This window comes from Hemibagrus wyckioides, linkage group LG01 (genome assembly GCF_019097595.1).
Source record: "Hemibagrus wyckioides isolate EC202008001 linkage group LG01, SWU_Hwy_1.0, whole genome shotgun sequence".
Classification (NCBI taxonomy): Eukaryota; Metazoa; Chordata; class Actinopteri; order Siluriformes; family Bagridae; genus Hemibagrus; species Hemibagrus wyckioides.
In genome coordinates this window covers 27,125,506-27,150,725 of record NC_080710.1, presented here as the reverse complement: position 1 = coordinate 27,150,725, position 25,220 = coordinate 27,125,506, and the positions used below count along the sequence as shown (strand labels likewise).

General features: G+C 38.9%; 1 protein-coding gene across 3 annotated transcripts in view; it reads left to right on the top strand.

Moving 5' to 3' along the window:
* Window positions 1-25,220, top strand: part of LOC131359921 (RNA-binding Raly-like protein) — a 171,957-nt gene that overhangs the window by 86,447 nt on the left and 60,290 nt on the right. For all 3 annotated transcript variants that reach the window (XM_058400087.1, XM_058400071.1, XM_058400078.1), the window contains exon 2: window positions 979-1,252. In XM_058400087.1, the coding sequence (XP_058256070.1) occupies window positions 997-1,252 (256 nt within the window). In that variant the 5' untranslated portion in view covers window positions 979-996. The remainder of the gene's footprint in view (window positions 1-978; window positions 1,253-25,220) is intronic.

Genomic DNA, 25,220 nt, shown 5'->3' with positions numbered 1-25,220 from the left:
TATTTGCTGCTAACAGTTATTAGAAGAGAGATAACAGTTAATATAAAGTCCCATTCATTATCTAAAGCACCAAATGTTGTAATTGAAAAGTAATTGACAAAAACACTGGAACCTAGTGCATATGTACAGGAAGCCCTGCCCCAAACTACAAGTCGGTATGGTCGATTCACACTAGTAACAAAGCTAGCTGACGTTCAATCTGCTAAATGGTCTACATAAGTATAGAATCTACAGAACATTCACATAATCCACTGCTATTAATTCTGCAAAACCCTATCATTCCAACCATACCTGTCATAGCAACCCATATAAATATCTAGAGAATTTATATGCCATGATTTAGCACAGCTTAGTTGATTAGCACCAGGAACTTTAATAGTTTGCGTAGCTTCGTTACCCAAAATACCTAAATTAGTCTGCTACCTTGCAGCTAGCTCAATTATTCACTGCATTTACTTATTGCACATTTCATGCGGTCATTCATCTTCAGTAACCACGTTATGTTTGTTTATAACAATTGTGATATTGTCAAATTTTAGAAACAGTTGCAGGAGTATTCATTCATTCATTCATTCATTCATTCATTCATTCATTTATAGGAAATTCATTTTTTTTTTTGTTAAATATTGTGCTTTGTTGTCCAAATGTATAGCTACACTGGACATGTAATACTGGCTTTCTTCATAGTTGCCTTTCTGGTTACTAAAGATGGGGGTGGTTAATGGCCCAAGAGGCATGTATATAACAAGACCGATTACATGGGTGTGTAAACACATCCCAGAATCTTAGTTTTGTTCAACACTCACATAACAGTTACTACTATAAAGATAAATCAATCAGTGGGTAAAATATGAACTTGACTGAAGTAAATAGTTATTGCTTATCTTTTAAGCAATTTGTGCAATTTCTAAGCTTGCATGCCCATGTGTGTGTGTGTTTGCGTGTGTGTTTGTGTGTGTGTGTGTGTATACACTTTAGGAGAGCCAGCAGAAAAGGATGACTGGTAAGAGTCAAACAAGCAACGTGACCAACAAGAATGACCCACGTTCCCTCAACTCCAGAGTCTTTATCGGAAACCTCAACACAGCCATTGTCAAGAAGGCCGACATCGAGGTCATCTTTGCCAAGTACGGCAAGATTGTGGGCTGCTCCGTGCACAAGGGTTACGCCTTTGTCCAGTACATGAGTGAGAGGAACGCCCGGGCTGCCGTCGCCGGGGAGAATGCCCGGATCATAGCAGGACAACCGCTGGGTGAGTGTGTCTGCCATGTGTGTATCAAACAGCCAGGTGCTTTATTCTGATAACTCTTTTAGAAATTTCACACAGCCTCCAGCTAGTTTTTGATGCAGACCACGTTTGATTATGATTGTGTTTCTTAGACATGAAAAGTACTTTTGGGTTGTTTGCTACGAAAGGAGAAAAAGTGGTGCATTTTTCCTGATGAGGACCTGAAAAAAAGAGGAGTGATGTTGAGTTATCTGTCATTGCAAGAATCTTTGGGGAATACTGTGATGACAGCTTTAGAAAGTGTCTTATATTTGAAAAGTGCATTGAGAGAACTGTTGGTCTAATTTGCTATGCTAGACTCTGAGTCCCTCGTGTCCATCTGTGCAACATGGCCTTTATCTGCGGCATATTCCGAGTCAAGATACAGAAATGAAAATACAGGGAAAGGAATTTGCTCTTTTTTGCACAGCAGTTAATTACCATGAACTTCTGGACTCTTGTAGACCTGATGCATCCAGTTCATCCTTTTGAAACATGAATTTAACTTTAAGCACACAGTGAATTAAAGAAGCAAGTCAAAGTCTGAATGGTGGTTAACAAGACCTTGAAGTCGATATTCGCTCTAGCAACCGACAAAGCAATGACATTTCATTTCTCTGTATGTGTATGCAGCTGTGATTTCAACACAGCATTTTCTCCATTCAGTGCATATGAGGCATACCAGGGTAAACCAACAAATCCAAATAATTGGTTTGAATAATTCCTCTGAAGTCTGTGGTCTGACATTTCTTCAGTTTCCCACTAACTTTAGTCCCCATTTAATGTAAGTAAAGCATGAATGTGATTCAGGTTAGTTCTTCAGCTCTGCTTTTTGGTTTGTTCTGCATCACAAAAGAGAGGTCTCGGAAACCAAAATCGATGTTTTCCTACGTACAAGTGGGTTGATTTAGAGTCTCACTGCAATCAAAACACGGTGGTATTCAACTGGAACTGGACCAGGAGCATCTCACGCTGACCTTCTCAGGCCAGTTATTTTGGTCAACACCCAACTGTGTTCTCTGTATTCTTACCTGCCTAAACAAACCAGACAGCTAAACACACCAGAGTTCAATTGAAACAGACTAAACGCTACATATACGTATATCAAACCCTTATTGACATATCTACAAAATGCCATTTTTTTCTTTCTTTCATTTAAATTCTTACCTGATAAAGTGATTTCTGTCACTACTATTTGCTTTGTAAACATGTTTACTCTGAGCATCTTGACTGTCAGTGGCAGACTGTTCGTGAATATCTATTTGGATGAATATCTGCATTATTTTCCTCTAGCTGCTCTATCTTTCATAGAAGAAAGATATAGCAGTGACCTTGAGAGAGGTGTGCTGTAAAAAAAAAAAAAAAAAAGAGGGATTAGTTTAGCTTTTATCTGCTGTCCTGTAATTCACTTGACCTGCTTTATTAAAAAGTCACCCAGCTATTTGCTTTTCGCAATGCAATCTACATGATAAATAATTTAAAAAGTCATTAAGAGCAGCCATTGCCATGTAATTGGATGCACAGGGTCAGTTAGTAAATATGAGGAGATCGAGAGAAGAGAGAAATATTTGAGGAGCAAATCAAGCTTTGGCTGATAATGCTATGTATGTTAGGTATTTGTGTATGTAGTGAAAGCTTGGATTGTCAGAAATCTGGCACTTGTATCTAATGCAAATAAGCGCACAAGCCTTCATGATAACCCTGTAACAAAATAATGAGAAAATTCAGATTGTTCAAGGGAACCCTGATGATATATCCTTTAAAAAGAACATAGTGGTTAGTTTAGCATTAGACATTAATGCTAAATAGCAAGCCAAAGGTTCCATATGTTACCGATAAGGTTGAAGAGACCAAAAAAAATTGTTGCTCTTTTTTCTACCATTGCATACTTTTGACTTCTACTTATTATATTTTAAAATAAAAGTCAAAAGAAAATAATTTTTTGAGAAAATAAAACCCAGTTCCCATCACTGTAGTCTACATTTGTATATATTACCATTCAACTACAGTAGTTTGTATTGTCACCATGATCATTTGAGATATTAGCAATAAAGATGCTTTTAGTTAGCCCTAGCTAATGTTTTCTGAAATTCCTCGGTCAGTGGGTGAAAGAGCCACTAATTCAACATCAGTGACTAAAATTAGTGTGCGATTCAAGCCAGGCCTCTTATTCACTTGAGAATCTTCCATGTATTTTCTTTGGTTCATTCTTCTTCTTCTTTTTTTTACAACCAAGAGTTTCTCAGTTTCTTCAAATGAGAGAAGAATTTGTAGCTGTACTTAATCTTTTATTGGTTGGATGAGCAATTGCACTTTTACTTGAGTAAAGAAAGTGAGTACTTTTACCACCTCTAAAATACTTAATAATTAGCTGTGCCACCATTTAGCTTTCTTTTCTTCTTCTTCTTCTTCTTTTTTTTTAAAGAAAATAAAGACTGTCTTGTTTTCTATCAACTCACTTTGGAGATTAGTAATTCATGGTACAAAGTTCACCCAGATGAACAAGGTTTGAAACTAAATTAAGCACTACTGCAAGCAAATTCCCTTTTCCTTTCCAGTGAATTGACTGTTTCATGAGGTGAATGTTATTGGTGTTCGGTCTGGCGCCTGCTGCTGAACACAGATGTCCTACAAATTACAAATTACAGAAGTACATGGACACAGATATTTGTATTGCACAAGAAATGAAAGATTATAATAACCAGGCACTTTATTTATCACACTATTTTCAAGGAATAGGAGAACCCTTATAGATAACTTCCTGGAGAGTTATACAAATAAGGTTTTGACTAAACCAAATACTCAGTATGTCTATATATATTTAGACACATTCAGAAAATGTAGTGAGGATGAATATTTTCATTGTAGCTTACACAACAGGATGATGGGCTTTAAACTGAAGTACAGAGCAACCACATTGTTCACAGTCTCGGCCCAAATTACACAAAACTTATGATGAATAATTCCTGACAGCATAGCACACTCACTGTGGCTTTTTTCCAGTATATGCTAGTTTAATAACAGATTTAATCGATGTGTAGGGATTTGGAGCTTTTGGAAGAGCAACCAAGAAAAAGGAAAAGGACAAAAAAAAAGAAACCATGGTCTAGTGAACTAAATGCACTCCTGCCACTTTGTTCCTGTGTGAAATAAACAATAATAACTTTGTAAAGAAGCACAATGCACCAGGAACTGGGCAACATGAAAGAAATACAGTTACAATAAGAAAAAATAACAGCTGACAAAGAGACAATGATGAGTACTTCTTGTGCAGTAACAATAAAAAAAAAAACAGCTTAGCTATGTCTCTTTTTCTTTGCATTATTTTCTCCTTTTCCTTAGTGAGAGGAGCTGAGAGGTGAGGAAGGAAAGTATTAGCTAGTCCACCAGGCAAGGAAAAGCTCCAATCTGCTGTCCAGCCAAAGGTTTTCATTTCACAGCTAGTTAGCTATTTAAGTACAGTTCAGCATTTTGGTACCTGATGCCACTGACTCTGTTATTGTCTTGAGATTCTGCTGAACCTTTTAGACCAAAGGGTATTTGTTACTGGGAGATTATTTATGCCTCCTTACTGAATGATAATGTCTTTCTTTGTAGTCCCTTGATTTTTGTATTTGCGTACAATTGTTTGTGCAGATTTCTTGGGGTACCTTCGGTTGTCTGGAAATCGTGCCTAAATAGGATTTTTTTTTCTGAGATCTTTGAGTTGCTTGTATTATTCCATGGTATTTATGGGCAAAATGTCACTGACCCTTAAATACAACCATAGCTGCACTCTCATTAACTTGTAGTTATGACTGGCATTAATTATAAATTGTCCAGTCAGAAGCCTCTAATGTTATTATATCAATTTCTGGAATTGCCCAAACAATTTAAAGGAGGGGGGCAACTAGGCGTTTAAGGAGATGGGCAACTAGGTGTTTAAAGAGATGGGCAGCTAGATGTTTAAGGAGACTGGCAACTAGGTGTTTAAGGAGACTGGCAACTAGATGTTTAAGGAGACTGGCAACTAGGTGTTTAAGGAGATGGGCAACTAGATGTTTAAGGAGATGGGCAACTAGGTGTTTAAAGAGACATGCAACTAGATGTTTAAAGAGATGGGCAACTAGGTGGTTAAAGAGATGGGCAGCTAGATGTTTAAGGAGACTGGCAACTAGATGTTTAAGGAGACTGGCAACTAGGTGTTTAAGGAGATGGGCAACTAGATGTTTAAGGAGACTGGCAACTAGGTGTTTAAGGAGATGGGCAACTAGGTGTTTAAAGAGATGTGCAGCTAGATGTTTAAGGAGACTGGCAACTAGATGTTTAAGGAGACTGGCAACTAGATGTTTAAGGAGACTGGCAACTAGGTGTTTAAGGAGATGGGCAACTAGGTGTTTAAGGAGATGGGCAACTAGGTGTTTAAGGAGATGTGCAACTAGGTGTTTAAAGAGATGGGCAGCTAGATGTTTAAGGAGACTGGCAACTAGGTGTTTAAGGAGACTGGCAACTAGATGTTTAAGGAGACTGGCAACTAGGTGTTTAAGGAGATGGGCAACTAGATGTTTAAGGAGACTGGCAACTAGGTGTTTAAGGAGATGGGCAACTAGGTGTTTAAAGAAACAGGCAAATAGGTGTTTAAGGAGACAGGCAACTAGATGTTTAAGGAGATGGGCAACTAGGTGTTTAAGGAGACTGGCAACTAGGTGTTTAAGGAGACTGGCAACTAGATGTTTAAGGAGACTGGCAACTAGGTGTTTAAAGAGATGGGCAACTAGGTGTTTAAAGAAACAGGCAAATAGGTGTTTAAGGAGATGGGCAAATAGGTGTTTAAAGAAACAGGCAAATAGGTGTTTAAGGAGATGGGCAACTAGGTGTTTAAAGAGATGTGCAGCTAGATGTTTAAGGAGACTGGCAACTAGATGTTTAAGGAGACTGGCAACTAGATGTTTAAGGAGACTGGCAACTAGGTGTTTAAGGAGATGGGCAACTAGGTGTTTAAGGAGATGGGCAACTAGGTGTTTAAGGAGATGGGCAACTAGGTGTTTAAAGAGATGGGCAGCTAGATGTTTAAGGAGACTGGCAACTAGGTGTTTAAGGAGACTGGCAACTAGATGTTTAAGGAGACTGGCAACTAGGTGTTTAAGGAGATGGGCAACTAGGTGTTTAAAGAAACAGGCAAATAGGTGTTTAAGGAGATGGGCAACTAGGTGTTTAAAGAGATGTGCAGCTAGATGTTTAAGGAGACTGGCAACTAGATGTTTAAGGAGACTGGCAACTAGATGTTTAAGGAGACTGGCAACTAGGTGTTTAAGGAGATGGGCAACTAGGTGTTTAAGGAGATGGGCAACTAGGTGTTTAAGGAGATGGGCAACTAGGTGTTTAAAGAGATGGGCAGCTAGATGTTTAAGGAGACTGGCAACTAGGTGTTTAAGGAGACTGGCAACTAGATGTTTAAGGAGACTGGCAACTAGGTGTTTAAGGAGATGGGCAACTAGATGTTTAAGGAGACTGGCAACTAGGTGTTTAAGGAGATGGGCAACTAGGTGTTTAAAGAAACAGGCAAATAGGTGTTTAAGGAGACAGGCAACTAGATGTTTAAGGAGATGGGCAACTAGGTGTTTAAGGAGACTGGCAACTAGGTGTTTAAGGAGACTGGCAACTAGATGTTTAAGGAGACTGGCAACTAGGTGTTTAAAGAGATGGGCAACTAGGTGTTTAAAGAAACAGGCAAATAGGTGTTTAAGGAGATGGGCAACTAGGTGTTTAAAGAAACAGGCAAATAGGTGTTTAAGGAGATGGGCAACTAGGTGTTTAAGGAGATGGGCAACTAGGTGTTTAAGGAGACTGGCAACTAGGTGTTTAAGGAGATGGGCAACTAGGTGTTTAAAGAGATGGGCAACTAGGTGTTTAAAGAAACAGGCAAATAGGTGTTTAAGGAGACGGGCAACTAGGTGTTTAAGGAGACTGGCAACTAGGTGTTTAAAGAGATGGGCAACTAGGTGTTTAAAGAGATGGGCAGCTAGATGTTTAAGGAGACTGGCAACTAGGTGTTTAAATATATGGGCAAATAGGTGTTTAAGGAGACGGGCAACTAGGTGTTTAAAAAACAGTCAATTAGCTGTTTAAGGAGACAGGCAACTAGGTGTTTAAGGAGATGGGCAGCTAGCTGTTTAAGGAGATGGGCAGCTAGGTGTTTAATGGTATGGGCAGCTAGGTGTTTAATGGTATGGGCAGCTAGGTGTTTAATGGTATGGGCAGCTAGGTGTTTAAGGGGACGGGCAACTAGCTGTTTAAGGAGATGGGCAACTAGGTGTTTAAAGAGATGGGCAACTAGGTGTTTAAAGAAACAGGCAAATAGGTGTTTAAGGAGACAGGCAACTAGGTGTTTAAGGAGACTGGCAACTAGGTGTTTAAAGAGATGGGCAACTAGATGTTTAAGGAGACTGGCAACTAGGTGTTTAAATATATGGGCAAATAGGTGTTTAAGGAGATGGGCAACTAGGTGTTTAAAAAACAGTCAATTAGCTGTTTAAGGAGACAGGCAACTAGGTGTTTAAGGAGATGGGCAGCTAGCTGTTTAAGGAGATGGGCAGCTAGGTGTTTAATGGTATGGGCAGCTAGGTGTTTAAGGGGACGGGCAACTAGCTGTTTAAGGAGATGGACAGCTAGGTGTTTAAAGATATGGGCAACTAGGTGTTTAAGGGGACGGGCAACTAGGTGTTTAAGGAGATGGGTAAGAAGGTGTTTAAGGAGACAGGCAATTAGGTGTTTAAGGAGATGGGCAATTAGTGTTTAACCATATGGGCAACTAGATGTTTAAAGAGACAGGCAGCTACGTGTTTAAAGAGGCAGGCAACTAGGTGTTTAAGGAGATGGGCAAGGTGTTGAATGTAAATATGTAATGCTCTGGTATTCTGATATAGTGAATCAAAGCTGAAATAAATCTGTCTATAATCAATTTTAAATAGTTGATTTAGTTGTGAACTATTTAATTGGCAAAAGAAATTTATGGTAGCATGAAATATTTAATATCTTTAGCCTATGTGTATGTAAACCTTTGGCCTCAACATAAATATCCAGGATATGCAATCTGCTTCTCTCCTACTCAGCTAGGCTAACGATTTGTCCATTCCTGGTCCTACATGCTGCACATATTCTGCTAAGCATGAGAAAAAGCTAATATCTACTGATCAAACATTTTTATTTTGCCAAACACTTATTTTCCATGGTCAAAAAGTTATTAATTATATCAAACTAGTTTTGTTCATTATTGCAGTATGACTCCATTCCAAAATAAAACAGTTGAGGGAAACTGCAAAGGCGAGATTGTAACAGAAAAAAATAGTCAAGGTAGAAGGAGGAGAGAGGAAATGAAATCACAGGTCACTTCAGATATGCACTTGAGGTCTAATCCAAGCACAGAACTAAGTGAACTATTATTTACAGATATGAAGCAGACGGCAGATAGCTAGTGGCAGATGGCAGGCGAAGTGTATGATGGTAAATTTTCCTGTAATCAGACAAGGCTGCAGGAGCTGTAAGTCTGTCTGGCCCTCGGCGCGTCTCGGTCTCAGGGCCGTGAGAGTAAGTGCACACACAGACCGATGTACGATTGTGGCTCATCTCTTAATCTCCCCTCAACACAAGCCTAGAGCCTGGAGGCTACTGTGAGAACAATGATATTGTGGATCCGGATGCTCCCAGTACTGCAGGCATGTACCTGTGCCTCTCTCTCTCTCTCTGTCTCTCTCCCTCTCTCTCTGTCACATGCTCATGGATCTGCCCACTTCCCTGTATGTACAGAGCAGAGCCGTGTTTAATGGAATCTAGTCAGGCGGTGCAGATAGCATCACCAGTGGCTCTGCACCGGCATGATAAAGTGCATCGCTCTCCTTTTGGAGTCACCCAAAAACGACTCCGCGAACTGTGCACGATGCTACATATTAATACATTCTGACATTTCTCAGTGATAAGGTAAAAGGGAATTTATTTATTTTTTTATTTATTTATCCCTTCATATACCCTTTTGTTTGCTTTTACTAAGTATTTATCTCTAGAATCCATTTCCATCAAAGCCAAACAACTTTGTCAGTTTCTACAGTCACATCTGATACAAGAGAGAGAGACATTTTTTTTGTGTCTTTGTGTCATGAAAAAAAGAAAAAGAGGGAAGATACCAGTGAAAGGTTGTCTGGATTACACTGCATTTCATTAGCATTATGGTGTGTGTGTGTGTGTGTGAGATTTAGCCTAGATCTCTTACAGACGTAGCATTATTTAGCAAGAATTATAATGATGTCAGTGAAAGGTCTTCGCACAGATATGATCTTTTATATGTAAATATATATATTAAAGACATACTCGTTCATTTTCATACACTATTATTTTCCAGATCCAAATCTATTGTGACAGATTGCTTGGTTGATTTGCTTAAACATGGAAGCTATTTTCATATCTGGGTCCAAAACCATCTCCAGTCCTCTTAAATGTGGCTTTCAGTTTTCAGCTTTCAGTACATTTCAATACAGTTTGAATCATGTGTGAAAGCAAACACAGAGACATTGTGTAACAGAAAGGCATGTTGTCTGCATGCTGCTACAGCAGGTAGAATTGTCTCCTCATAGCTCCAGCATCCCAAGTTCAGATCAGTTCACTGCATATCTGCATGTTTCCTTTCTCTTCTCCAGTTTTTTGTATCGCCTGCCCTAGTAGGTGGTTTGGCTAAATAAATCCCTCTAGGTGTGAATGAGTGTGTGAATGTATGTGACTGATGCCGTGCATTAGACTGGCATCATATTTCCTGCCTCACACCCAGTGTTCCTGGGCTAGGCTCAAGATCCAGTGCAACCCAGTCCCGGATAAAGAGCTTACTGAAATTGTGAGTGAGAAAGCAGTCGTGGTCTGCAGAGGAAATAGAAAACGCTTCTAGATGAGTTTGAGTGAAGAATTAATTAATAGCACAAGTGACTGTAATGTCGAATAAATTTGAATTATATCTATATACACGAAGAATATTTGAACAAACTGCTTTACTCAAGCTTTTAATCAGTGTCAGACAAAAGCAAAGAAGCACTAATTAAATGAATATCAACTAAATAAACAGTAATGAGAATCATTTAGCAAGGAATCCGCATACAGGAGAAGGGTGAGTTGTCAAAATGAAGTTGTCAAACTGTTCCATGGTTCGGAAGGAACTCATCCGTGTGAAACAAACTTGCTATGATGATGTATTTTCACAAATAGGTGGAGACTCAAGTAAACAGGTTGTGTCTTAAAAAAATATCCAAATGTCACAAGATGTCCTAAAAACACATCCAGGAACCAGTTCCTAATTGTCGCAACTATTAGTCGACAAAACTGACAATGTTAATAATTCAGGTATCATTTAGTCACCCAGCAATTAAATGGGTTTAAAGCAAGAGTGCATAGGCCACTGATGCTATTAGCATTCAGCTAGTTATGTGATAGTTCAGAGTTATCATGTTTAGGAATAAAGATGTTAGTTAGACTCAGCGTCTTGGATCCTTGGTGAAATCCATGCAGTCATTAATTTACCATTAATAAATGTAATTTGACATCTCTGGATGAATTTTGTGAACTTCCTGTACAAGTTAGTATAAATGTAGAAATGAGAGTGAATAATTTAAAGCTGTACCTTTTCCCCAGCATCTTTATTTAAATTAGTTATTATTATAATTTTATCAGAATTAATAATCGGGGAGCACCTATGGTGATTCTTATCAATTACTGGTGCTTTTATTTTGTAGTTTTATTTGCATATTTTAGAAAATACAGATGAACCTCCCTGTATCTTGTTTTTTTATTAGCTCACGCTTTGGAGATATGCGAAGGACAAAGTTCAGATGAACATGGTGTGAAACTACTGCATGCAAATTCCTTTCTTTCTCCTTTCCCATGAACTGAGTTTAATGAGATGAATTTTATTTGTCATGCTTCCCACCTATTAGTTAAGTCTCCTGTCAGTCTGAAAGGGTCGTATGCTCCCTCGCGTGAAGCCGCTGTATCTCTGAGAAGTGCCGTCATACGAAGACTGCACATGGAGAAGAGTGCTAACTTCCTTATTCTGTATAAATGAGCTTACTCTTGCATGATTGTCGCTGAGGTTGAGGAGAAAGCACTGCTATCTGAAGAGCACGGCCAATTATTCTCTCTCCGATTCCTGGTCACGGATGGCTGTGGCTTCATCGGGATCTGCGTGTCCCCTGATGTGATATGGAGAGCTCAGAGACACTCTGGACCCCCTAATTACATGGATTTCTGATACTTTTTATATCCTGGGAAAATGTGCTGTTCCTCCACTGTGAATGATAAACATGTTTGCTTTGTGAAGATGTTATTATCATTCTTTCAAATTAATAAAACATGCACATAGCTGCTCTAAATGCATCAGGGATGTGGTGCTTGAAATATGGTGCAGCAGATGCCACGTTTGATAGACACTTGACGCTTTGCCGAGCCTCATTCCCCCTCAGCCCTGAGGATGTGTGTGTGTGTGCGTGTGTGTGTGTGTGTGTGTGTGTGTGTGAGAGAGAGAGAGAGAGAGAGAGAGATTCAGTGAAGTCTTGCATGCAAGTGTTGTCACTGCAAGTCGAATTTGAAACATTTCTCATTGCCTAATAATTAAGGCTCCTAGTTTTTTTTTTATGCACTTCTGGAGAAATCTCATCCATTTCACATGTAGTCATGTGTTTTCTGTTCAAAAATGATGTGCATTTCCTCATTATGCCCTGAAATTGCACATGTGAAAGAAAGCGATTTGACACTGAGTAAATAATAAGTAATAAAGGTAAAACCTATGAGACAATAGATGAATCAAGAATCATGTGGGGGGTTTGGGGGGGGGGGGCTGACATGGAAAATAAACAAATTGTTTGAAAAAATTAAATGAAAATAAATGAATCATGTCAGAATAAAGTGACATGAAAATAAATGAATCCTGCCTAAAACAATTACATGAAAATCTCTGAATTATTTGCAACTAAAAAAAATAAATCCCAATAGATGAATTATGGGCTTAAAGTATTAGGAAGTTAATAATTTAAAAAAAATATATATATATTTTAAAAAGGGACATTTGACAACAAATGAATCATGTGAGAATAAAAAATGCAAAAATTAACTGGAAAATAAGAAGCACATACTACAGGTGAAACGTGTCTAATAGCATGTATGTAAAATTCAGAAGATTGTATGTCTTATCTCTACATGTGTCTTTTAGTTATATCTTCTACCTGCTTGCCTTTTACCTCCTAGTTTTATATACAAGTTTTATTTGTAGTTTTCAGGTTTTGACCATATCTCTGTGTAGAATGAGTACAGGTGACCCTGTTCGAGCAACATGCTATAAAACTGAACCGTGAATTGTGAAACAATTCTCAAAGACTCAATTAAGAGAATTTGCACATCCTGCTACCCGTGGTTCCTTAACATTACTTTAACATTGGCCTTCCCACACAAGTTCACGTTCCATTACCTGATTAAATATAAATAAGACTTTACAGCCTTGTTGTCTGACCTTGATTAGCTGAGTTCAGTAGCTCAAGGCTGGCTGTGTTAGTGGTTAGAATGCAGAATGTTACTGAATTTATCCAGTCGTGGGTGTCTGTATAGGAACATGGAGATGATAGAATACAAATTATGTGTTAATATAAATACTGGCACTCCAAAGGAAGTAAAATAAATCTCTCTCTCTCTCTCTCTCTCTCTCTCTGTCTCTCTCTCTCTCTCTCTCTCTCTCTCTCCCACTCTCTCTCTCTGTCTCTCTCTTTCTAAAACACAGCATGTCATCTTTCAGTGAGAGTTCCCGCTACTGAAGACTTTCCCTCGCTGGGAAACTTTGCAAAGCATCATAACTGTTATAGATCGCTGAGACTCCTTGCACTACATCAATATAATATACTGTACATCGTATCATAACAAAAACTGGACCGCTTCAGCACTTGTACAGTTTTTGTTTTGTTTTGTTTTGTTGTAGGATCAGTTCAGTAATATTTATTTTATATTTATGTATTAATAAAATGGTAAAATTGAAAAAATAATGCATAAATAGTTTGGGTGTCTGATTTAATTGATATAAACACTTGATAATATTCTCACTTCATGCAATATATTATCTTTATATATATATAAATATATATATATATATATATATATATATATATATATATATATATATATATATATATATTTTTTTTTTATTATTATTATTATTTTAGTTCATCTATTTATTTTTTTTTTTTTCTCCAAGAGTTAAAGACATTTCCCTTATATAAAATACATGTCTTGTTTCCATGGTGAGTTTATTAGATCTGTCTGAATTCCCAGCCCTATAAAGTGTGTGTGTGTGTGTGTTTGTGTTTGTTTGGGAGTGTTTGGCTGAATGTTTTGGGGAGTTGGAGCTCACGTACAGCAGACGGGCCCCTCATCGCCCCAGGTGAGAGGCAACACTGCGCATAATGAGTTTGGACTTTGAGGTCCGTGGTGCAAATTTCTGGCAGCATGGCGAAACACTGGAGGCTTAGTGTGTCACTCCGCTTTCCTTGGAGCGAGACAGAAATCTCTACCTCTGTCAGGCCCGCCGTGTCAGGCAGGAAAGAGAAAAGGCTGTGGCATTTGTCTGCGTCTCACTGAGAGAGACCTTTCCAGAATTATCCCTGGCACAGATTTAAATACACTCAGGATGTAAAAAAATATATATTAGAAACAATCACCATTCTCTGTGCATGATGCTACAAAGAGTGTAAGACATATTTAGACTTTGTCTTATACTTTAAGTATATAGTGTTTGATTTGTTGCCATCTAGAAGTGTTTTTTTTCTTCAGTCCTCCTAGTCAGTGTTGAGGTTGATCTCAGGAACACTGGGAGTGAAGCACCCCAGATGAGTTGCCCATTCCCTGTTCACTGCAGGGCATTATACACACACACACACACACACAAACACACAGTTATTTACACCTAGGGGCAACGTAGTAGAGCCAATCCACCTACATGCATCTAGGTGGGAGGAGACCAGGGAACCCAGAGGAAGCGTACACATACAGAGAACTTGCTCAGGACTGAACGAAGGACCCTGTAGGTGTGTGTCGGTATTGCTACCCCCTGCACTGTAGATTGTATTTCAATTTCCTAATGATAAAGATAACTAAAAAAAGAAGGGGATTCGGGAGGGAATCTACAGGGGATTAATTAATGTTCTGATTTTGGAGTTTTAGTTTAATTCTTGGTCTATTAGAACCATGGTGCCTAACTGGTTGGCACATTTACTTGCACCACAAGGGTTGGGGGTTCAATTCCAGAGTGTTAAGCCCCATGCATTGGGGGTTTCATCCAGGTTCTCCAGTTTCCTTCTCAAATCCAAGGACACATGCTGTAGGCTGATTGGCATCTCTAAATTGTCCGTAGTGTGTGAATGTGGGTGTGATTTTTATCCTGTAAAAGGATGGCACCCTGTCCAGGATGTCTCCCGCCTGGGATAGACTCCAAATTCACACCGGCCCTGTGTGGGATGAGCAGTACTGAACATGGATGGAGAGATTTTATTTCTAATTTTCAAGAGATCCCTCTGAGCGACAACTAAAAACCCTTAAGATTAGTTTCACAATAGCATTCGATCACATGAGACTGTCCTGCCCTTAGAAAGGGCCATTGTTTTCAGCCAAATACAGATGTCATGATATTTTCACATCGAATCTCTGCTACCTTCCTTCTTGTCCTGCTGATTTGTTTTTGTTGTTTTGTTTTGTTTTGTTCTGTTGTAGGAGAGGCAAATAAAAAATCCTGTCATGCAACATAAACATTACACTTGTTTTTCTAGAGAAAACATCATTTCAACAATTAATCTGCTAAATTCGAATCGAGTTCAAGACGATATTAGTACAGTATCGAAGTTAAAATCTTTTTTAAACACCGGCAAATCAAAACCCACGTTTTGCCACACTCTTGATCAAAACAGCTACTTTTTTTTTTTACGTTTTATGAATTATGATATGCCGAGATTCAAGCTTGCAACATCCAAAGTGTACAAGTGTTAAAGAGCAAAGCTGAAAAGCTCTTCACATGTTGATAAAAATGTTTAATGGCAACCACTCAACAGTTAAAATCCATTAGGGAAATGATAATTTGGTGAGTAGGCCTCTCCAGCTGTTTATGTAACTAAGCCAGCCAAAAGGAGGAGCACAGTGTAAACAGAAAGTGTGTAAAAGTTAAGGAGCTTACGCTTTGGACTGGGCAGAGGGGCAACGACTATATGCAGTGAGCACTGGAATCAGATGGCTTTTTTTAATGACTCTCACAGCTCGATGCCAAATCTCATTACATCTGTAAAGCTAGAGGCGCTGACAGGAGATGCACACGGGTATTAAAGTTCCCCTGTTTCATTCAAGGTAATGGTTTATAATCTCACCTCTGTTACACCAATGACAGAGAGAGAGAGAGAGAGAGAGAGAGAGAGAGAGAGGAAAGCCACTCATCCCAAAACTACTTTACTGTGATATTGAATTTTGTAATTAAACACCAGGGAAGACTTCTGTCAGCAAAATAGGCAGAGATGCTAAACGGCTTTACTTTCCTCATTCCCATAGATTTGATTTTATTATCAAAGTCAATTTGGCTTTCCTCCAGTGATCATGTTACATGCAACCGCACTGTTGATGTTTGAGTAGGGACTCTTGGATATATCAGGTTTGATAAATATATTTCACATAAAGTGGATTATTTCTGTCGGTTTCATTTTTCACGAAGTGTTCATATAGTGAATGTGTTTACGTGCAATCGTTATCCGATTTCAGATAGGTCACTTCAACATATCGAGAAATTAATAATACTCGTAAAACGGTGCACCCATAATGAAGCTAATTAAGTCAACACATGTATGCCGTTATACTTAATTAGATATCAGATATCAATATCCTTTTTACTTTTCTGGCCACAAGCTTTTAGAGAATTAATTCCGGTTCTCCGGGAACTTTCGGTATATATCAGCCGTGTACCAGTTTCCATGGTGTCTTAATGAGGTTTTTGGAGCTATAGGTAAGTTATAGTTACTAGACTGAAAAAAGTTCATAGAATGTGACTTTAACTTATTAAAGAGATCTGTCTGAAGCAATTAATGCACACTCCCTGTAACAAGTAACTGCTGTTTTCTAAATCTTTTGTGAGAAATAAAGTTAAATGGCAGCAGATCTTATGACAGGGGTGAAGTGACTTAGAAGTATGAATTCCAGGCACAGTGCTGTATTGAAGCTGTAACATTATACCACTTTATTAAATATTTATACTTAAATTTTGAGTATCTTGAATCATAGGAGGATTTTTTAATATCATATTTTAATGAGGAAAGAAAATGAAATGCCTTTTTAGACATTATTGAGCATAATAAGTGTTAGTGTAGCTATTCCTTGTCCTTGCCCACTGTGTGCATGTGGGATTGTATCCCAGTGTGGGGGCTATTTTAGCCTCTGGTTGTAAAGACCCCCTGCTGCTTACATTCTGCCTTTGATGATATGGACAAAGGGCACCTTCCCTTGGCTCCTCTGTGTGTATGAACATGCTTACGCAATGAGCCATGCCTTGAGCTGGACCTCTCCATGTGTTTTCCCGGCGCCGTGCCTTCACACACATATGTCCAGTATGAGAGTGCCAGGACAGGGCTGGTACATGGCCATCTTCCTCTAGACCTCACTTCAGAAGAGAATAGTGATGAAGGAAGTCTAGATTCCTCCTCTGGAGTCAGCAAGCAAAACTCATTACAAAGCATCTATTATTAATCAAACACAGACCTAATTTCCAACTTTTGTGGACTTTGCAAGTTTGTCTATTGTAACTAGGATAGATATGCAACGTCCACTCATTTATTCATAAATGGCCCAGTAGAAATGAGGGTCCTTATACCACACAAGCTGTTTCCACTGTGAGAAAGATCAAGACGGCTGATTTGTAAGAGCTGTATTATTAATAAATGTTATCTCATGCTGCGGACTTCTCCATAAACTCCCGAAATCAGCGTAAAAATATAATATGCTAGCATATGCTTCCTGAGGCAGCACGTTTGTTTTTTAAATAGTGAACCTTGCTTATTCCTCTGAGGCATGTTATAAGCACAAATTTGCTGACAGATTTTTTTTTACGATATCTGCATTCAGATAACAACAGAGGTTTTATTTTATTTCAGGAACATGAAGATCACATTATATTTCTCACAGGAGACCACAGAATATAATATATGCTTCGTTTATTCAAGGTGTTATTCGTATAGTTTAAAGCCTGAGCTTCGTTTCTTAATACAATACACAACAATTGACTGTGTGGGCGATGCTAAAGATGTTCATTGAGGTTCCTCTCCGGTCCATGCCGTCACGCACATACTGTATGTATAGTCTAGCTGTGCAAGGACAGAGCAGGGACACTGTCATTCTCTTTATTCCTCTTCCTGAGAGGAGCGTATAGACGCAGGAAGACGAGCCTCGTCTGTGGGAGTGAACTTGACAACTGGCCAAAGTCAGCAAATGAATATTCGTTAGATAGCCTCTATTATTCATCAAACACTGTGACCTAATTTCCAGCGCATGCAGACTCTGCAGATTGTTCTGTTTTAACACAGATCAGTTGTGACAAAGATGCATTCATACAGTGGCCCAGCAATTTGTGAAGTATTGTGACAAATCTATGTGGTTTCGTGGAAATATTAGTCATATACAGCTCTGGGAAAAAATAAGAGACCACTGCAAAATAATCAGTTTCTTATGTTTTTTTTTCTTACAGGTTCGTGTATCGGTGAGATGAACAGTTTTGTTTCATTTTTCTGTGAACTGCTGACAATATTTCTCCTAAATTCAAAATACAACTATAACATCCAGCTTCCTCTTGATGACATTCCAGAGGTTTTCAATAGGGTTCAAATCTGGAGATTGGGCAGTGCTCTCATTTCTTTCAAGAGCTGTATGTATATAGACCACTATTGGTAGGTTCTAAACAATGAATACTAGTCTATTGATGCTCTGACCGAGTCGCCTGACCATCACAGTTTGGTTTTTGTATTCTTAGGTTAGACTTTCCTGAATTAATATATGATTACTTATAATGCATTCACGAGATACATTCAGGAGCAAAGTCATAGCAAGTTTAGCTATACCTTAAAGGTGCTCTAAGCAAGATTATGGGGGGTGTGGAAGCTAAGGTGCTGAACTACTTATCGGAAGGTTGTGAGTTCAGATCCAAGATCCACCAAGCTGCTACTGCCGGGCCCTTGAGCAATGAAGTCTTAACCCTCGATTGCGCAGTTGTATAAAATGAGATAAATTGTAAGTCGCTCGGGATAAGGGCATCTGCCAAATGCCAGAAATGTAAATGAAGGATTAGTCAGGATTAAGTCTCTACAAACTGAGCAGGTGGTATTAAACAGAATTTCAATTATTTTTGTACTTGCTGATGGTGGTAGCATTTTAGCCTGACCTGTACTTTTGTCCACTATTCTATTCAGCTTCCTGATAGCCAAGTTATAACACTATCAACATGCAAAATTCAACTCATGAGAATGATCGAGTGCATTCAATGGTCTGTATAATGAGCTCACATGAGTTTAAAAGTTGGTAGCTAACCTCGGGTGAAAGCTGTTTCGAAAGAGTCAACCCACGATACGTATGTTGCCTTCAGGATGAGTTTTTTTGTTGACAGATTGGTGGAGTGGGTGCTCTGTTCTATTTTTAGCCCAAGCTTGGTGGCACGACTTCCTGTGAGGACCCTTGACATGGAATGCTTGGCTTGGGTCAGTTCTTTGTAAGCGGCCATAAAGTTTACATACGCTTGGTATTGGTAATATTGGTCATATTTTTGGGTAGCTGGAACGGATTATCTGCATTTACATTATTTTTTATGGGTAAATTCGTTTTGCACAATACAAATTTCCGCCTTAAGAACTCGCCTCTAGAACGAATTTAATTCATATGGCGAGGTTCCACTGAATTAACTTCATTAAATGACTGATTGTCCATTGTTCTGATATACATCATCCTTTTTACGTTAGTCTGAAATGACATCATTATATTATCTCAGTTGGAATTACTTTAACCTGATTTAATATTATCCTTGATGACAGGCTATATCAAGGAAACGGACCTCTTACCTCCTAATCTACTTATGGAAGCTCAACATTAGCGACACGTAATAAAAGATTATAAGTTTATGATGAAAAACAAGTTAACATCACCTCCAATCAGTCTCATCTCCTGAGGTAAATGTGAGTCATGGCTTTTGATGAACACAAGGCTATTCATTGCTCTTACTGAGTTGTCCGCTCATGTGCCAGTGCAGAAATAGTCACTGACGGATTTGTTTTGTTGGATAGATTTCACTATTATTAGCAACCAAATGTTGCAGTTCTGCAAAGAAATGCTACTGGTCAAAAGGTTGTGAGTTCAAACCCTGGCACATTCATGCTGCCACTGTTATGCCCTTGAGCAAGGCCCTGCTGCTTCTCTGCTTCAGAGGTTCTGTATCATGAGGGAAGTGGAGGCTCAGTGGTTAAGGCCGTGAACTACAGGGTTATAAGTTCAGATCTCACTGCTGCCCTGGTTAGGTTCTTGCCCTTTAACCTTCAACTGCTTAATAAGCAAGTTGCTTTGGATGAAAACAAATGTAACGTTCATGCCAGACTAATATTATCTGCTTGCTTCCTTCTTACAAATCTTATGAGTGTCTTGTTTTTATTTCATTTTTTTTAAATTACAAATGCTGATTCTTGCAAGAAAAAGAGTTTGGTTTGGATTATTTATCATTTTTGAAGTGTTGAATTTATAGTAGTGGTGCAGTGGTCTGTTCCAGTCTTGCAGCTGCAGTGTCCATGGTTCAATCCTGAGCTCAGATTACTGACTATGAGGACGTTCTCAATGCTGTCATGTAGCTTGGCTATGCTCAATTGAACCAGTGTATAAACTTGTGTGTCTGCAGAGGATTGGCATCCTGTCCTGGTGCCCAGTGTTACAAGGATTGCCTTCAGAATTCTTACTTAGTGAATAACTGAGTGCATACATACCAGACATTGCTGCTCTGAAATTCAAATCAGATTAGATAACAAAAAGCAAATGAAATAAAAGAGCAAATTATTACGTCATGACTTACAGTTGTTTGTAGTTTTCCACTTGTCTCCGCATGTCGTGTGAGAATATAGCAGCAGATCATTTGTTCCAGAAGTTTAACAGTTTCTATATGCCCATGCGACTGCCCAAGAGTTGTCTGTGTCAGTGGAGTGCGTCATGTCTGACTGTTAGCTTTGAAATCTGGCTGAACTGCATGCTGATGGATGAGGTGTTGAAGACCTTGATCTGTGCCCAGGGGCCAGTGCAAGAGCTTGATTGACAGAAAAAGACTGAGTACACATTTCCCGGGGTCTAATGGTGAAGATAGGAGTGGGATAACATGCCGCGCTATGCTGGCTAGCTAACTACAAAGAGCCGTACGCCTGCAGCTACAGTCAAGCTCAGAGTGCTAACGACATCTCCAGAGAGACATACTGCTAGGAGGCTGTTAGCGTGGCTCCAGGATACAAAGCCTCTGCAGAGGATCATCAGGACTAACATTATATATACCCAAGCCACATCCTAGCCCGTTTCTGCAGCCCTGCTGTAATTAGAATGGATGTTTCGTGTTGCTAATAGGTCACTGGAGTCAATGAAGCTATGCTAACCCAGTGACATAATGAAGCACTGCATTGAGCTGGTTGTCGGGGGCTTTCTCTCGCATGCTTCACACGCATTTACCAGCTAGATGATTCCAATTCTTGTTCTGTGTAGAGCTGTGTCTCAGTGCACACTTGGAGCATTTACAGATATCCATGACTTATTTATGAAGAATACAATATCTGGCCAGAGTCTGTTGCATTAGCATAAAAAGGGAAAAAAAAGAAGAGATGGATTACCCGTGGCTTTCTCTGAATGATGTGGAGCAAAATTAGGTGCATAAATAATAGCGATTTAGATTAAAAGTCCATGCTAAGTGGATTACTGTGGTTGCTATGCTGCAATCAATCATCATTTTGGAGGAATGTGATGCATGGATGGTGTAATCACACACCGAAAAACAATCACAGCCCTAAAAACAGCTACACTAACATCAGACCAGAGGAGCCAGCAGAGGGATTAATCACTGCCTCCTCCACACTGTTCTTCCTCACTCATTTTCTCGCTCAAATATAAGCTGACCTGACTCTTTGCACTCCTCATCCTGTTCCAAACAATTTTGTATTTCCTCTATTTTTTTTTCTTCATTCGATCCCACTCTTCTCTATGATCAACTTTCTCTTTCCCTTCCATTTCCTTCACTCACATTCTGTTCCACAGAAATGAAAGGTCAGGTCATTAATCTGGTCTATCAGTAGAAAAATGGCATATTTGTGTGCAGCTCCAAGTACCTTCAACCAAGGCCATGGTGCCACTGGATTAGTATGTAATCATTTGAGGAGAACAAATAATCGGCCAACGAATGACACATTTTCAAAAGCTCATTGCAGAACATTCTCCTATTCAAATAGTATAAGAAAGTCTAACCTCTGCTTAAAGCTCTAAGGTCACATCATTATTTCATTTTGCTACATAACCTTGCTATAAACCTCAGTCCCATGTGATCAACAGAAGATGGGTTCCTTTTTGCATCTGCTTCCTCTCAAGGTTTCTTCTTCTTCATATCTCCTCTGGTCACCTCTGCAAAGATGCTTGGTGACAATGTCTGTTGTTATAAGAAGTATACATATAAAATGAAATGCAGATTAATCGAATTCAGTTACATGAAAAACATTTGATTTGAGGAGCTCCAAGGTTCCTGATCCTGAGCTCAAGTGTTTCCTGTATGTGGAAGCGTACATGTTCTCCTTGTTTCTGCTTGGGATTTGTCTAGGCTCTCTTGTTCCTTTATGCTGTAGCTGGACTGGCTGCATTAATATTGCTCATAATATTGTATGAGTGTGGTGACTTGAGATAGATTGCCATCCTATATAAAGTATATTCCCTTCTTTTGTGCAGTATTTCTGGAATAGGCCACACCTTTGACTTGATCCACCATACCACTGACTCCTGAAGAATGAATAAAAATATCTAACTTTTATAAACCATAAAGCATGAATTAATGGAATCAATTTTGCTAGTGACTATATAAAGTCAGTAAAGGGACTTTAAAAACATTTACTAAAGTATAAGAATACTCTCTTGTGAAAGTGATATAGACTCAGAAAAACATTTTTAACCTTGGATCATGGATCACCCAAGATGGAACACTAGCAAATCTCAACAGGCTCTTTGCGTCTCTGCAGTGACTAAAGTGAGCACGAAGGCCACCATATCCCTCATCTGACGTTTCCATCACTTCTGCTTTCAGAGATGATCCATTCCCCATCTTCCCTCCTTCACTTTATCCACTTTATCATTTCTAAACTTTATTAAATGGATGGTTCTGAAAAACACAGTCCACATTCATTAGCATTATTTTAAAGGTAGGACTAGAGAAGTGCGGTGAAACACATGCATACCCTCAGAGGAACGAATGAAAGAAGGTTGAGTTATGATACGATTTAATATCAAGCCTGCAGTCAAACCTGGCCTGAAGAGGCGGCAACTCTGCTATAAATTAGAAAAGAATGTCTTTAGTAATCTATAATGTAATGTCATAACTGGTTATCCAGTATTTATATTAAACCCCGCATTTGAGCGATTGTGGTTTTCGGTATTCTAATAGACTATAAAGACTAATTTTGGAATGAATAACAAGTGTAGGTTACAATTTTGAGCCAAAAATGACTGCTTTGTACCTTGAGATAAAGAACCAACTAAATTAAGTTTCTCCTGTTAGTCAGAAAACACTTTCACTCACAAACACTTTGAATCACTATTTCTTCCTGTGCCAGAGCCTTTCCATTTTCACACTTCTGAATAAGCCCTCTGATTGGCTGTAGATTGAGTTACCTGAACCGCCTGAATGAAAAGCATGTAAAGACAAAAACTAATGTTAATACCATGTGTAAAACAGGTGCAGCTTTCAGTAAATTTCCCATTGGGATGAATAAAGTATCTATCTAAATGCAGAGCCATATTCAGAGTTGACCATTCACAATGACCGTGTCTGGAATGTAAGCTATTGTTATCTATTTTTTCATTCCCTATTTTGAGACATCTAATGAATTAAATATCGGCAATATTTTCCATTCTGTGTGTTTTCCTAATTACAGCATGTCCATGATTTAAAGAATAAGCTAACAACGTGCTCATCTTTTTATGCTTACAGCTGACATGATGCACTGTTTGTAAATGAATCCATAAAATATTTGTTCTTTAAAAGGAAAATACTATGAAATCGTTATTATTAGTATCATATACACAAATGGCTTTTCTTTTGGATTTTGAGCCAGCCCAGACAGTCAGACAGTGGAGCTGGACTTAATATTGCTCATGCTCAAGCCAATATGGCACGAGCTAAGATGAAGGCCAGAATCGCATGTAACTTACAGAGTAGTAGCATTTAGGATAGCAATTGTAATTTAATTGTAGTTCAATTGTAATTTAATAGCAGTTGTAATTGGTAAGCCATCAGGCGCCTCACCATCCAGAACTTAACTGTGCCAAACTCACACACACACACACACACACACACACACACTCAACCATGTGAGCTGAACTGTTCCGAACTCAAACTCAAACACACACTCAAACACTCAATTCAATTCAATATACATCCATGTCTATATCACCACCCATATTATAACAGTTTACATGCTGTTTCTGCACATTTACTCAATTGCTGCTGTTGCTGTTTTTGCTCATATCAAACTGCCACCTGCCAAATTGCTGCTATTACAGAAGATATGTTTACAAGAACCCTCTTCGTTTACAATTCACTTGTTTTTGCACATTGTACTGTACTGTGCCGGCACTATTTTGTCTATTTTATGTATTTTGTGGATCTGTCCTGTAGTGTTTTGTATTGTATTGTCTTTTTGTCTTACGCTAGACTGCACGCGATGCACTTTATGTGGCTAGGACAACTTACTTTTAGTCCTTAGCTTTGTGTTGTTTTATGTAGCACCATGGTCCGGGAGAAACGTTGTCTCATTTCACTGTGTACTGCATCAGCTATATATGGTTGAAATGACAATTGGTCTATTTAGAATAGCAATCTGTAATTTATCTCCATTGATAATCTTTTAACTGTTAAAAATTACTTTTCAATCCTGAAGCCCTGAAGTCCTGTACCATATTCTGCTGCTCTACCCATGTGCAGCGCGCCGTCTTTTGCCTTCAGGGTGGAGCCGTGTTTATTTCCACATTCGCCTCGCCTGTATCTGTCTGTGCCACTCATTGTCCTTGTGAGTGATTAGGATGCATCCCGAATGCCTGTGTCTGTGTGCTCATTAATCAGTGTGTGATCACTGAGGTGGCTACTGAATAAACAGCATCCTCATCACCCTGTTCCCCTTGGGCCGCCCTGCGCTGGAGGAAAGCCTTCACCGGGATTTTCACATGTTTCATTTAAACACACGACGGAACCGGTGCCAGGGGAAACTCTTTGTAATCAAGGCACAATCTGTCTCAAGCTTTATGTGAGCCTAAATATGCATTTGAATAGATTATCTATGACAATCTATTGCAATCCAAACGACGATGGCGGACTGCAAATCATCGCTTAACAAACGACGCATTTAGGTGATTTTATATTCGTATATATAGTCTGCATTTGAAGGAAAAAGAAAAGATATTTCATGATTTGCTTCAATTCAAATGTGATCAGGCTAAATGAGATGTTTCAATCAAGCTTGAGCGTATAAGCACACACCACACAGCTTGGTGACTCCATCTGAATTTGATTCTTTTGTTTTTCTGTGGGGTTTTTTGCTATGTATGTTCAGTTTCAAACTTTCCTACAGAAGTTGTATGTACTAACATCAAAAGTGAGCAGTGACACAATAAATTTAGC